The 14,584-nt window shown below is 51.4% G+C and overlaps 1 protein-coding gene across 1 annotated transcript; it reads left to right on the top strand.

The window, feature by feature from the left end:
- Positions 1-1,659: 1,659 nt before the first annotated feature.
- LOC139187397 (proteoglycan 3-like) lies at positions 1,660-8,741 on the top strand. The gene is made up of 6 exons (XM_070804281.1): positions 1,660-1,730; positions 5,135-5,271; positions 5,707-5,999; positions 6,479-6,610; positions 7,743-7,854; positions 8,609-8,741. The coding sequence occupies exons 2-6, from the start codon at positions 5,211-5,213 to the stop codon at positions 8,665-8,667; spliced, it is 657 nt and encodes a 218-aa protein (XP_070660382.1). The 5' UTR covers positions 1,660-1,730; positions 5,135-5,210; the 3' UTR covers positions 8,668-8,741.
- The last annotated feature ends 5,843 nt before the right edge of the window (positions 8,742-14,584 follow it).

The raw sequence follows: 14,584 nt of genomic DNA, 5'->3' as shown, positions 1-14,584 counted from the left end.
CTTCATAGAACCATTCAACTTCAGCTTCTTCAGCATTACTAATCGGGACATAGACTTGGATTACCATGATATTGAATGGTTTGCCTTGGAAACGAACAGAGATCATTCTGTTGTTTTTGAGACTGCATCCAAGTACTGCATTTCGGACTCTTTTGTTGACCATGATGGCTACTTCATTTCTTCTAATAGATTCTTGCCCTCAGTAGTAGATATAATGGTCATCTGAGTTAAATTCACCCATTCCAGTCCATTTTAGTTCGCTGATTCCTAGAATGTCAGTGTTCACTCTTGCCATCTCCTGTTTGCCCACTTCCAATTTGCCTTGATTCACGGACCTAACTTTTCAGGTTCCCATTCCATTTTGCTCTTTACAGCGTTGGCCCTTGCTTCCATCAGGCTGAGCATCTGAATGTGACCCGTGGAGGGATGCAAGGATCTCCAGAGCGTGGCCTTTCAGTCAGCAGGATTTCGTGGCTGGAAGTGTTGGCTGCTTCCTGGACATGATCACATGGGATACACATGGAGGGGAGGCAGGAGACCGTCCCTGACGCTTTTATTTTTTCTTAAAAAAAAAAAAATCATTTCTTTGTCGCTGTGCTGGTCCTTGGTGCTGCGCACAGGCTTTCTCTAGTTGCAGCAAGTGAGGACTGCTCTACAGTTGCAGCTCAGGGGCTCAGTTGCCCCATGAGACGTGGGATCTTCCCAGACCAGGGGCTGAACCAGTGTCCCTTGCCTTGCAAGGCAGACTCGTAACCACTGGACCATCAGGGAAGCCCTGAGTCCTCTACTCTTGTGCTCACCTTGGGGCACAGGATTCCAACGTCGCTGAGGCCGAGGGAGTCCCAGTCCGAGGTGAGGCAGGAGGGTGTCCTGAACCCACTTAGCTGGGGCAGGTGCAGTGATCAGAAAGTGAGACATCAACGTTGTGAAGCCCTTTTCTCCAGAACTCCTCAAATACATAGAAGAACATAAGGTCCCAGGGTCTTAGAGGCAAATAAATAACCTCATTTAAACATTATTTTATTATTTATTCATTTGATTTGGCTGTGCTGGGTCTTCTTTGGAGTTCAAAGGCTTCTCTAGCTGTGGCCCTGGTCTGTAGAGCTCAGGTGCTCAGTAGCTGTGTCTCGCAAGCTGTTTGTGGCAGCAAGTGGGATCTAATTGCCTGACCAGGGATGGAACCCCAGCCCCTGATTTGGGAGCTTGGAGTCTTAGCCAATGGATCACCAGGGAAGTCCCACCCCAGGGCCTTAAGAAGCAAATTAAGAACTCTAATATTTTGAGTGTGGCCCCGATAGGAGAGGCTACTTAGTCAAGTTTGTAAAGTGAGGTAAAAAATTAAGAAATCAAACCGAGGTCCGCTGTACCTGCTGTTGTCTAGATTTCCATGACGGCGGTTTTCTGACACAACTTACGGGTTCAGGCCTGTGCCGGTGCAGAGCTTTCGCTCCTGTCCTCAGGAATTTTGTGTTCTGGTGCGGGGAGGCGTTGCTTCTCGTTGTTCCAGAATTAATCATAAAGAGCAACAAAGTCCCTCGTTTATGAAGCATTAAATATGTGCTGGGCTCTGACTTTGTGCTCAGGGAGACTTCATCTCGTTCCTCACAAATCTCTTCTGTTGGCGGTGTGTTAGAGGCAGAGGTGTGACTTCTATCTTTGGGGGTTAAATCAACAAGGAGGCATTTGGGCTCCTGGAAAGATCCTGTGTCTTGACGTGGCTCCATCACAGGGTGAGTCTCCTCTGGGACAATTCCCCGCGCAGTCTACGATACAGTGCAGGCGCCAGGCCGCATCTTACGCATCCTTAGATACATTTTAAATACAGTAGGAGCGCTGGCCTGATATCCCCACATGTGGGGTTCGTGTCACCCTCCCCTGCAAAACGACGCTAACTAAGCCCTGGGCAGTTCAGCTGGCGTCTTTACAGCAGAGTCCCTGGAGTTCCTTACATCATCCTGAACACAGGGCGGGCCCTCAACAACTCTCGGGCCTTCCTGGTTGACCAGGGAGACAGCTGGGTCCTGGTTTCCTGACATGTGGGCTACCTTGAGCCCACATGCCTGGCACTGTCCTCGGAGCGTTACTGGAGCGGATCTCATTAGAGGTAGGCGCTGTCATCAGCCTTGGTTTGTGGGTGGGAATATTGAGACCCGAGTGGCTGACTCTGGAGTGGCGATTGCATTTTACAACACAGCACACTGCCCTCTGCGAGATGTGGGGCTGACGGACCTCACACAAGGGGCAGAGCTGAAACCCCTACGAACAGAGATGCCGCGGTAAGCTCCAGAGGTGGGGTTTCCCGGATGCTGAAAAGGTAGGCGCCATTACCTAATGCGTAACAGTTGAGCGAATCAAAGACAGCAAGGTCATGGGAGTCACTCACTAGGCTCAGACATGCGTCTTCGACCTCGCCGTGTGGCCTTGGGCAAGTCACTTCCCCTCTCTGATGGATCTGTCGACTAGAACGGCGGTGCCTAAGGCCCTCAGGTGAACGTAAAGACTAAGAGGGTAGGATAAGGATACAAAAGCCTTACTGAAGCACAGCGTTGGGATGGTGTGGAGCTCCAGAAATGTTATGTCCAGACTTCCAGCCCCATGGTTAAGACTCTGAGCTTCCCCTGCAGGGCGTGTGGGACCGATCCTTGGTTGGGGAAGTAAGACTCCGCCTGCCTCGTGGCAAGGCCTAGAAAGCTGTTTCCAGTTTCACACTGGGCCACATCATCATGATATCGAGGGGGCCCCTGAAGTCACTGGGATGTCTTTGCCCAGGGTCAGCCTAGGGGAGAGGCTGGCGAGAGGGATGGGATTCCAGGGACAGGAGGCCAAGGGTAGGCAGGCGGATAAGGAGCCGGAAGGCCTGTCTCTGACTTGTCGTGTGGTCTTGGGCAACTTATTTCAGCTCTCTGATAGGCTGTTTCCTAATGTGTGAAACAGGGATGTTTACATGAAACAGCGCTTGAGAAGCATATCATGGCGTTGGTCTGCAACACCAGCCGATGTTATTGGTCATCCCAACTGCTGTGTGAAATGGTGTCCCTGGCCTGGGCCCAGGACTGGCAGAATAATGGAGGAGTGCCTAGGCCTCCACTCCTCCTCCAAGGGAAGTCTCCAGCTTGAAATCTGAAGACCAGGTTTTCCCTCTCTGGAATTGACCAATTCCCCCCAAGCCCCAAGTCAGGTAGATAAGCTGAGGGTCGGGTCCGTTGGCCTCGGGAGATAACGGCTGAGACCGTTACTCTGTAATCAGCCCAGAAGTGGCCTCTCAGACACTTCTTCATTTGCAGGGCCCGGGGGAGAGCAGAGGCCAGGCAAGAAAGCCTAGGTGACCTGTCACTGGTGCCCTGAGCGCTGGGCTGGAATCCAAGGTACAAAAATACTGCCCAGCTAGGCTACCCCAGAGTGGAGGCCCCGCCCGGACGGGTCCACGGGTTCAGGGCCGGGACCTCTGGCAGAATCCAGCCTCAGCCCTTGCTGGCCTCTCCTTGGATTGCAGTGAATGTGGCTGGAACTTGATTGATGAATATCTTGATGTTTGTTCATCACAGTACTTTCGCAGTGATTCTGACTTTTGAGAAAGATTGCATGAAATGTTTATTTATCTTGACTACTGAATTCTTTAGTGTCCCCTTGAACTCTGCAACTGAGCTGAGTGCCTCATTTGCTGCCTCTTGTGCCGACCATGGGGGCTGGTGGATTGGAAGGGAAGCGTGGCCCACAGAGAATGGGAAGACTCAGTACGAAGGTCTCCACTCCAGCTGTTGCTTCCTTATGAGAAGATCTGCCTCTAGGCTGGACAACAAGGCCTGAACTAGGTCAGTGAACTTGAGAGAGGCAGTTTTGCATTCTTGAGGACATTTGGAAATGTGTGGAGACGTATCAGAGTGACTTAAGGGTGCTGAACTTTCTACAAAACATAGGAGAACCCCTCCACCGACCCCCATCAAAGAATGATTTGACTCCCAACAATAATTGTGCAAAGGCTGAGAGCCTTGATCGAGAGCCACGGTATAAAGGAAAGAGCATGCGTTTTTCATCTTAAAGATGAGAAAGAGATGGAGAGAGAGGAGAGGGAGAAACAGGAAGAGAGTGAAGAAGGGAAAGAGGGGGAGAGACAGACACAGAGAGGGAGAGAAGGTTTTGAGCCTCAAAGGCTTAGTAATCCCAGCTCCCCCACTTCCCACACAACCTTGGCAAGTCACCTGCCCTCTCTGAATCTCAGTCATTCTTCACATCAGTGAAGTCGGGCTGATCGCACGTCCTCGTGGGACCGAGGTGAGGAAGGTGAGGAACCAGGGATGTGATGCACAGGAAGCGTGCACACACAGCCCAACAAGAGCTCAGGAGGGCCGAGCCTCCCTTACCTCCCCCTCCTCCCCCTGGTCTCCCTGCCCCCCGGATCCTCCATGGCATTTGCTGGAAAACTGACCCAGGGAAGGCTGCTTCTGGGACTGAAGAGGATTGTACAGACCTGCACCCTTTAGGGGCACTGATAAAAATTCAGTCTGGACAGTAGTCACGGGGGCTTCTGGAGCCTACTAGGGTGTTGGGGCATCTATGTCCAAACAGGAGGCAGGTCCCTGGCGTCCCGCAGAGTGCACGGCCCAAGGGTGGGAGGACTGAGCCAACCTCTTATCAGCCCCACTGTCCAACCCCCGAGCCTGGGGCAATCCTCCTGGCCTCTTCCCATTTCCCCAAAGCCCAGTATAAGGGCAGCTTCTGTGCGCCAACAGCCAGAGGCTGAGAGCAGAGGCTTCAGACTCTCAGGAGGTAAGACTCCCTCGGTTTCCCCGGGAGGACAGGTCCAGGCCTGGGAAGAACCCAGGCTTTATATGGGAACCAGCGGGGACTCCGGTCCTGTGCACCTTAATGACCCCTGTCCTCACCCTTCTTCCCCAGTGTGTCTGACTCTGGCCCTGAAGGTGAGCACGCTTGTTCTTGCAGGAATGCTGGTCTGAGCTGAGCTCTGTCCCAGGGAGCAGTGATGTTCTCTCAGGAAAAGGGACTTGGGCTGACAACCCCCTGTTCTTCCCCTGATTCTCCAGCTCGGGTTCTGTTCGCTGGGAGACAAGGAAGCTCTCTACTTTGCCCTTTAATCTACCAGTTGAGCAGACCCTGCCTCTCCACTGTGTTCCAGGCGCCGTGCAGACACAAGGGAAGACCCCAGGAGGGAACGTGGAGCTGTGTGTCTGTCATAAGACGACTGTAGGAACATGAAAGGCTGCCTGCTCCTGCTCCTTCTGCTGCTGGGGACAGTTTCTGCTCTCTATCTGGGTGAGTGCTCCCCTTCCCTTCTCATTCATCTTCCGCTCATCTTTCTTGCATCATTTTTTGTTCTGGTAGGTCCAGGGCCACAGCCCACTGTTCAGTTGCCCCAGCCCCTCTCTAGTTAGATTTCTCCCGGACCCAGAGCTGTGACCTGAACATTCCCCCAGGGCTCCTTTCCAAGGAAAAACACCCCCTGTGAAGATGAGGGCTTCTCACATCTCTCACTCCCAAATTACTCGCACGTGGTGTCAGCTGGGATCAGGTTCTCATGCATTTGTGTGTGTGATCCAAGAGTTCTGGGTCATCCAACCCTTAAGGGATCCTTCCCGTCTTTGGTTGCAGATGGGGTCCCTAGGAAGACTGGGTGGAGCCATGAGCGCTGTCCGTGGTCCTGGAGGAAGGTGGTACCTGGTCTGATGGCGGGTTGTTTCTTCTTTGCAGAGAATGATGCCCCCCATGTGGGCAGTCCGGAGACACAGGCAGACCTGAGCCAGGATGCTGAAGGCTCAGGGGGGCAGGAAGGAGAGCTGGCCCTGAGTGGTGAGGTGCTTGAGTCGGGAAGAGAGGAAGCCGAGGACACCCACGATGATGAGGGGGCCTCAGACCCAGATGACTTAGATGAGGACGTGCAGTGTCCCAAGGAAGAGGAGACAGTGCAACTTCCAGGCAGTCCTGAGTGCAAGAGCTGCCGCTACAGGCTGGTGGGGACCCCAAAGAAGTTTAAGAAAGCTCAGGTATATGGCAGCGAGGCTGCTACGGGGGACCTGGGATGGAGAGACAGGATTGGATTCAATGTTCTGTTTCTTATTATTTAGACTAGTGGTTCTCTTAGCCTAATATGCATCAGAAAAGAAAGTGAATTAAAGAAAGTGCAGTTGCTTAGTCCTATCTGATTCTTTACCACCCCATGACTGTAGCCTACCAGGGTCACCTGTCCATGGGATTTTCCAGGCAAGAATACTGCAGTGGGTTGCCATTTCCTTCTGCAGGGGATCTTCCTAACCCAGGGATCAAACCCAGGTCCAGCATTGCAGGCGGATTGTTTACCAGCTGAGCCACCAGGGAAGCCCAAAGAAAGGCACAAGAGATGGGATTCAGGGGGAGCAGTAGATACCTGATTTCTGATTTGCAAATGGATGTGGGGTCTGTCCTGGAGACTCAGGAACTTAACATGAAAACAGTGAATTTTCTCTCCCGCCTGTTCTCTCTGCAGAGAGTCTGCAGGAAGTGCTACCGAGGCAACCTCGCCTCCATCCACAGTTTGAAATTCAACCTTCAGGTTCAGAGCTTGGCCACGAGGATCAATGAAGCACAGGTTTGGATCGGAGGCTTCATCAGAGGTTGGGTAAGTGAGGCGCCAATGTCCAGAGAGAAGAAGCTCTTTCTTTCTGTCCTTTATAAAAAGGTTGGTTTAATACTGGGAAGTCAATCCCCTATCTTTTAAAAGCCTTTTTCTTGTATTCATATTTGCCCACACACGGGCTTTCTCTAGGTGTGGTTGGGGCACCCTCTGGCTGTGGGGCATGGGTTTCTTATTGAGGTGGCTTTGCTTGTTGGGGCACACAGAATCGAGAGCCCCACTCAGCAGTGGGAGCGCGAGTGGGTGCTCTGCGACACGTGGGGTCTTCCAGGACCAGGGATTGAACCCACGGCCCCTGCAAGGGCAGGCAGCTTCTTCACCACTGGACCACCAGGGAAGGCCCGGGGCTCGGGCGTTTCTGAGCGCCTCAAGGCACCACCTGCCCCCACCGAGCCTCATCCTGGCCCCGGAAGCCGGCTTGTGCTGACGTAGGAGACGTGATGACTGAGCGCTTCTCCTCCTCACCCGTGTTCAGTGGCTTCACGCTTGCAGCTTGAAATCTGCCCTGGTGGGTGCGTTTGCACAGAGAAATGGACAGTTATCATAAACAGGGTTCTTTCTTTCGTCTGCCTCACACTCTCCACCAGAGCTGGCTGTGAAATGTCTACCAGTCCGTCACTGGAGTCAGGAGACAAGAGTTCACACCCAGCTTGGTCCCTTAGTGGCTGAATGCCTGCCTCCGTATTTCGGTGTCCTCATCTCTGAGGGGGTCCTTCTCTCAGAGTGACCCTGGGGGCTGTGCCTGAGTAAGTGCTCTCAGCTGTGGTCCCGGGACCAGAGTATCAGCATCACCCGGTAGCTTGTTGAAATACAGGATCCTGGGCCGCACCCCAGACGTCCTGGATCAGAATCCACATTTCCACCAGATCGCCAGGAGATGTGTCTGCTCAGTGAAGTTTGAGAAGCCTGCTCTGCGTGAGAGCTGGAAGCGATGTTTGCTCTTCCTTGTCATTACCTGTAAACCGTTGGGGGTGGGTCTGTACGGTGGGGTCCTATCCAGGTGACACAGTGAGAGGAGATTATAGACGTCCAGAAGGGATGCTCAGGGGACTTTCAGGAGCCCCAGCACCTGTCTTCCTGGACCTCCGCCCTCTGACCCAGCCTCTCTCTTCTCTAGTGCCTGTGGAGGACATATCGCTGGACTGATGGGAGTTCTTGGAATTTTACATACTGGGCCAGGTGGCAACCTACATTTGGGAGAGGCCGTTGTGTGGCCCTGTGCACCAGAGGTGAGGGGGCCAGGCGCCCGGACAAGGTGGGGGTATGGTCTCGCACACACGCCCCTGTGAGCTGCACAGACACGCCTCCCCTCACACAGCCTCCCCCACTAGAGAACTGCACCCTGTGTGTGAGCAGGGCTGAGGTGCAGGGATCCTCAGAGCCACAGTGAGGGGTCCTGGATGGGCTGGGGGCTCTGTGTCCTCCAGACTCAGCGAGGCTCCTTCCCTTCCTCTGACGGGACGGTGGCAAGGAGAGAGTGTGGGACAGACAGGAGGGACACTCGGGAATGTGAAGTGTGGCCGAGGGACACGGGAAAGATGTGGGAACTAGGGCCAGCTGACAGATGACTCCCCAGCTCCCAACATCACGGCTGCCCGATGTGCGGGAGTTTAGAACAGGGGCGAAGACCACACGGGCTGCTCAGATGGCCGAGGTCCACATCTGGCTCCATTCACTGCTTGTCTGCTGAGATCAGGGCAGGTTATCACTCCCCCGAGCCTCAGTTTTCCCCATCTGTGAAGTGGGAGTGCTGGCAGCCCTGACCTCCTGGCATCACTGTGAGGATGGAAGGACAGTCCATAGGAAGCCCTTAGCACACTGTCTCTGCAAGAGAAGAGATCAGTGATTGTGGCTAGCTGGGACATGGGGAGACATACGGCCCTCGGCTTGGCCAGCAAAGGTCAGATGAGAGGTGCCTGGTGGGGCACTGGGGACTCAGGCCACACTCAGGTGGACTGACAGCACTGTGCTTTCTGCCTGCAGGGGGTCACTGGCGACGAGCTCCGTGCAAAAGGCGGCTGCCCTTCATTTGTTCCTACTAAGCCAGAGGCGGGAGACCCTGCCCCTGACCCCGGCCCCCCTGCCTCTCCGCATCATAAAGCCACATTCTCACAGCATCTCCTGACTGTTGTCTCCTCACTGCCCACTTTGGAGGAGTCCTCTGGGATGGAGAATCTTGGAAGCTCTCATTCTGCCTTTGCTGGGAAAGATTGAGGGCAGGCAGAGAAGTGGGTGACAGAGGATGACATGGTTGGATGGCATCACCGACTCAATGGACATGGGTTTGGGTGGACTCCTGGAGTTGGTGATGGACAGGGAGGCCTGGCGTGCTGCAGTCCATGGGTTCGCAAAGAGTCAGACATGACTGAGTGACTGAATTGAACTGTTGTTCCATGTCCAGTTCTAACTGTTGCTTCCTGACCTGAATTCAGATTTCTCATGAGGCAGGTCAGGGGCTCTGATATTCCCCTCACTTTAAGAATTTCCCAGTTTACTGTGATCCATGCAGTCAAGGCTTTAGCATAGTCAATGAGGCAGGAGTACATTTTTTTCCTGGAATTCCCTTGCTTTCTCTACGATCCGACGGATGTTGGCAATTTGATCTCTGGCTCCTCTGCCTTTTCTGAGTCAAACTTATGCACTTGGAAGTTCTCAGTTCATGTACTGCTGAAGCCTAGCTTGAAGGATTTTGTGCATTGCCTTGCCAGTATATGAAATGAGCATAATTGTATGGTTTAAATATTCTTTGGCATTGCCTTCCTTTGGGACTGGAATGAAAACTGACCTTTTCCAGTCCTGTGGGCACTGCTGAGTTTTCCAAATTTGCTGGTGTATTGAGTGAAGCACTTTAACAGCATCATCGTTTAGAATTTTACGCAGCTCAGCTGGAATTCCATCACCTCCACTAACTCTGTAGTGATGCTTCCTAAGGCCCACCTGAGTTCACACTCCAGGATGTCTGGCTCTAGTGTTGTGATTATTCGGCCCATTAAGATCTCTTTGTACAGTTCTGTGTATTCTTGCCACCTCTTAATAATCCTCTTCTGCTAGGTCCTTGCTGTTTCTGCCCTTTATTGTGCCCGTCCTTACATGAGATGCTGCCTGGTATCTCCAGTTTTCTTAGGGGAACTCTAGTCTTCCCCATGCTGTTGTCTGCCTCTATTTCTTTGCACTCATCCTTGAGGAAGGCCTTCTTCTCTCCCCCTGCTGTTCTCTGGAACTCTGCATTCACTGGGGAGATCTTCCCCTTTCTCCTTTCCCTCCTGCTCTCTTCTTCCCACAGCTATTTGTAAAGCCTCTTCAGGCAACCACTTTGCAGTCGTGAACGTCTGTTTCCTTGTGATGGTTTTGGTCACTGCCTCCTGTCCAACGTTACAAACTTCTGTTTGTAGTTCTTCAGGCACTGTGTGTGCCAGACAGAATCCCTTGAATCTATTTGTCACCTCCACTGTATAATCATAAGGGATTTCATTTAGGTCATACCTGAATGGCCTAGTTGCTTTCCCTACTTTCCTCAATTTAAGTCTGAATTTAGCAATAAGGACCTCGTGATCTGAGCCACAGTCAGTTCCAAGTCTTGCTTTTTGCTGACTGTATAGAGCTTCTCCATCTTCAGCTGCAGAGAATACAATCAATCTGATTTCGGTATTGACCATCTGGTGATGTCCATGTGTAGAGTCTTCTCTTGTGTTGTTGGAAGAGGGTGTTTGCTACGACCAGTGCGTTCTCTTGGCAAACTCTGTTAGCCTTTGCCCTGCTTCACTCTGCACACCAAGGCCAAATTTACCTGTTACTCCAGATATCTCTTGACTTCCTACTTTTGCGTTCCAATCCCTTATGACAAAAAGGATGTCTTTTTTTGTGTGTTAGTCCTAGAAATTCTTGTAGGACTTCATAGAAAACAATTGGATTAAAAATATACTGGGCATGGCCCTGCCCTCCAGAGCAAGACCGAGTGTTTGCCACAGCCGGTCTCTCCCGTCAGGATGGTTGCACAAGCCTCTTATCCTTATCTGACAGAAGGCAGACAGAAGAAGGGAGAACTACAAACCCAAAGATTCCAGAATGAAAACTCCAATCACAATATGCTAAGCAAAATGATCACATGGACCACAGCCTTGTCTAACTCAATGAAGCTCTGAGCCATGCCGTGTAGGGCCACCCAACACGGACGGGCCATGGCGGAGAGTTCGGACAAAACGTGGTCCACTGGAGAAGGGATGGCAGGCCACTCCGGTATTACTGCCTTGAGAACCCCATGAACAATATGAAAAGGCAAAAGGATAGGACACTGGAAGAAGAGCCCCCAGGTTGGGAGGTGCCCAATATGCCTGTGGGGAATAGTTCATAAAGAACGAAGAGGCTGGGCCCACGTGGAAACATGGCTCAGTTGTGGATGAGCCTGGAGGTGGAGATAAAGTCCGGTGCCGTAAAGGACAATATTGCACAGGAACCTGGGATGTTAGGTCCACGAAGCAAGGTAAATTGGATGTGGTCAAGCAGGAGATGCTAAGAGTGAACACTGACATTTTAGGAATCCCTGAACTAAAATGGACTGGAATGGGTGGCTTTGGTTCAGAATTTAATTCAGCCACCTGGAGGTGAGTCCGAGGCCCAGCTCTCTGCGAGACGGCTCCCCAACCATATCCTCATGGGAGGCTGTCCTCCTCGATGCCCTCCATCCTGCGTCCCCTCTCTTGTCCCCAGCCTCCCTCCCCTCCCTGGAGGGGCCATGGTCTCAGCAGGGAGCTGCCTCGCTCCCTGAGGGGCTCGGGGCCCAAGTCAGGCCGTGTGCAGCCAGAATGCTCCAGGGCTGGCTCTCCAGCCCCGGGTCTCCCGGCTTCTTCCATCTTCTCGGGTCCTGTGGTCACTGAGACAGACAGTGTTCCTGCTCTTAGCTTCATTCCAGGCTGGGCTCCAGGAAGGATTGGAGCTTGAGAGGCGAGAGGCTGAGACTGCAAACTGGTGTTCAGAGGGCAGAGAGCCCTGGGTCGTGAGAGAGAGAGTGAGAGAGACTTCCTGGGGGTGTGGCTCTATGTGGGGCCCGGGGAGTGTGTTCAAGGTTGTCTGGGGCACCTGTGTACACGGGTGTGTGGGTGTCTTGGTGTGTGCATGAGTAGTCTTCATACACCTGTATATGTCTGTGTATATGTGAATCTGTGCTTGTAAATATGCACAAATCTGTGTGAGTCAGCGTGTATTTGTGTGTTGCTTGTGTGCACATTTTCTACATCTCTATGGAGATGCTCGTATGTCTGTGTACATCCCTGAGTGTGTTTATCTACTCATGCTTTCTCTTTCTCCACCTCACTCTCAAGGTCACCGAATGGTGTGGCTCATGTGTGTGTGTGTCCAGCTGCGTTCTCCATTGCAGGACAAATCCCAGGTGAAATTCTCTCTACTTCCGGGTCTTCTACTTGGGACAACTTCAGCTTTTCATCTGAGTCAGTCTCCTTGGCCTTTAGCCTTTCTGTCTTGACTCCTTTCTACAGTTTCTGGGATCAGAGTCGCAGAGCCACCTTCCTCCCTGGCCACCCCCTGTTTCAGGATCTCTGCTCGTAAAGGAGCAGGGAGTCTAGAGCGGGACTTGCAGGGGCTCCTCAGGCTCCTGCGAGCCTGCAGTCGTGCCCTACTGTGACATTCTCAATGCTGTCCTTTCTGCAAGATGCAAATGATGATCGAAGGGTTGCTTCTTTTGCCGTGAGCTCACTGAGTGTTCTGGGCTAGGCATTTTCTGTGTATTATGTCCTTTAATCCTCATAACGACCCCATGAGTTATGTGTGCGGTGCATCCGTATCGCAAACGAAGAAAGTTAGTAGATGATGGAACCAGTACCAACCCCTCAACTGCCTGACCCTAAGTTCATGCTCTTAACCACCAGGACCTCATGCGGGAGCCTGGGTTCCTCTGGGCTGAGTGTGTGCGGTGGGGGTGGTGAGCTCCATTCAATCAGATCAGTCGCTCAGTCGTGTCTGACACTTTGCGACCTCCTGGACTGCAGCACACTAGGCTTCCCTGTCCATCACCAACTCCCAGAGCTTGCTCAAACTCATGCCCATTGAGTCGATGACGCCATCCAACCATCTCATCCTCTAGTCCCCTTCTCTTCCTGCCTCAATCTTTCCCAGCATCAGGATCTTTTCAAGTGAGTCATCTCTTCGCATCAGGTGGCCAAAGTATTGGAGTTTCAGCTTCAGCATCAGTCCTTCCAATGAACACCCAGGGCTGATCTCCTTTTGGATGGACTGGTTGGATCTCCTTGCAGTCCAAAAGACTCTGAAGAGTCTTCTCCAACAACACAGTTCAAAGGCATCAATTCTTCGGCATTCAGCTTTCTTTATAGTCCAACTCGCGAATCCATACATGACTATTGGAAAAAACATAGTCTTGACTAGATGGACCTTTGTTGGAAAAGTAATGTCTCTGCTTTTTAATAAGCTGTCTAGGTTGGTCATAACTTTTCTTCCAAGGAGCAAGCATCTTTTAATTTCATGGCTGCAGTCACCATCTGCAGTGATTTTTCAGTTCAGTTCAGTTGCTCAGTCGGGTCTGACTCTTTGTGACCCCATGAATCACACCACGCCAGGCCTCCCTGTCCATCACCAACTCCCAGAGTTCACCCAGACTCACATCCATCAAGTCAGTGATGCCATCCAGCCATCTCATCCTCTGTCATCCCCTTCTCCTCCTGCCCCCAATCCCTCCCAGCATCAGAGTCTTTTCCAGTGAGTCAACTCTTCGCATGAGGTGGCCAAAGTACTGGAGTTTCAGCTTTAGCATCATTCCTTCCAAAGAAATCCCAGGGCTGATCTCCTTCAGAATGGACTGATTGGATCTCCTTGCAGTCCAAGGGACTCTCAAGAGTCTTCTCCAACACCACAGTTCAAAAGCATCAATTCTTCGGCGCTCAGCCTTCTTCACAGTCCAACTCTCACATCCATACATGACCACAGGAAAAGCCATAGCCTTGACTAGATGAACCTTTGTTGGCTAAGTAATGTCTCTGCTTTTGAATATGCTATCTAGGTTGGTCATAACTTTCCTTCCAAGGAGAAGCGTCTTTTAATTTCATGGCTGCAGTCACCATCTGAAGTGATTTTGGAGCCCCCAAAAATAAAGTCTGACGCTGTTTCCATTGTTTCCCCATCTATTTCCCACGAAGTGATGGGACCAGATGCCATGATCTTCATTTTCTGAATGTTGAGCTTTAAGCCAACTTTTTGACTCTCCACTTTCACTTTCATCAAGAGGCTTTTGAGTTTCTCTTCACTTTCTGCCATAAGGGTGGTGTCATCTGCATATTTGAGGTTATTGATATTTCTCCCGGCAATCTTGATTCCAGCTTGTGTTTCTTCCAGTCCAGCGTTTCTCATGATGTACTCTGCATATAAGTTAAGTAAGCAGGGTGACAATATACAGCCTTGACGTACTCCTTTTCCTATTTGGAACCAGTCTGTTTTTCCATGTCCAGTTCTAACTGTTGCTTCCTGACCTGCATACAGGTTTCTCAAGAGGCAGGTCAGGTGGTCTGGTATTCCCATCTGTTTCAGAATTTTCCACAGTTTATTGTGATCCATACAGTCAAAGGCTTTGGCATAGTCAATAAAGCAGAAGTAGATGTTTTTCTGGAACTCTCTTGCTTTTTTGATGATCCAGAGGATGTTGGCAATGTGATCTCTGGTTCCTCTGCCTTTTCTAGATCCAGCTTGAACATTTGGAAGTTCATGGTTCTTGGAGAATTTTGAGCATTACTTTACTAGCGTGTGACATGAGTGCAATTGTGCGGTAGTTTGAGCATTCTTTGGCATTGCCTTTCTTTGGGATTGGAATGAAAACTGACCTTTTCTGGTCCTGTGGCCCCTGCTGAGTTTTCCAAACTTGCTGGAATATTGAGTGAAGCACTTTCCCAGCATCATTTTTTAGGATTTTTAAGAGCTCAACTGGAATTCTATCACCTC

Source organism: Bos indicus, chromosome 15 (assembly GCF_029378745.1).
Source record: "Bos indicus isolate NIAB-ARS_2022 breed Sahiwal x Tharparkar chromosome 15, NIAB-ARS_B.indTharparkar_mat_pri_1.0, whole genome shotgun sequence".
NCBI lineage: Eukaryota > Metazoa > Chordata > Mammalia > Artiodactyla > Bovidae > Bos > Bos indicus.
This window is presented reverse-complemented; position numbering and strand designations above follow the sequence as displayed.

Coding starts and splice junctions, on each gene's coding strand:
- LOC139187397 (XM_070804281.1), top strand. CDS start 5,211: ATGAAAGGCTGCCTGCTCCTGCTCCTTCTGCTGCTGGGGACAGTTTCT. Junction 5,272..5,706: donor AGTTTCTGCTCTCTATCTGG/GTGAGTGCTCCC, acceptor TCTTCTTTGCAG/AGAATGATGCCCCCCATGTG. Junction 7,855..8,608: donor TGTGGCCCTGTGCACCAGAG/GTGAGGGGGCCA, acceptor TTCTGCCTGCAG/GGGGTCACTGGCGACGAGCT.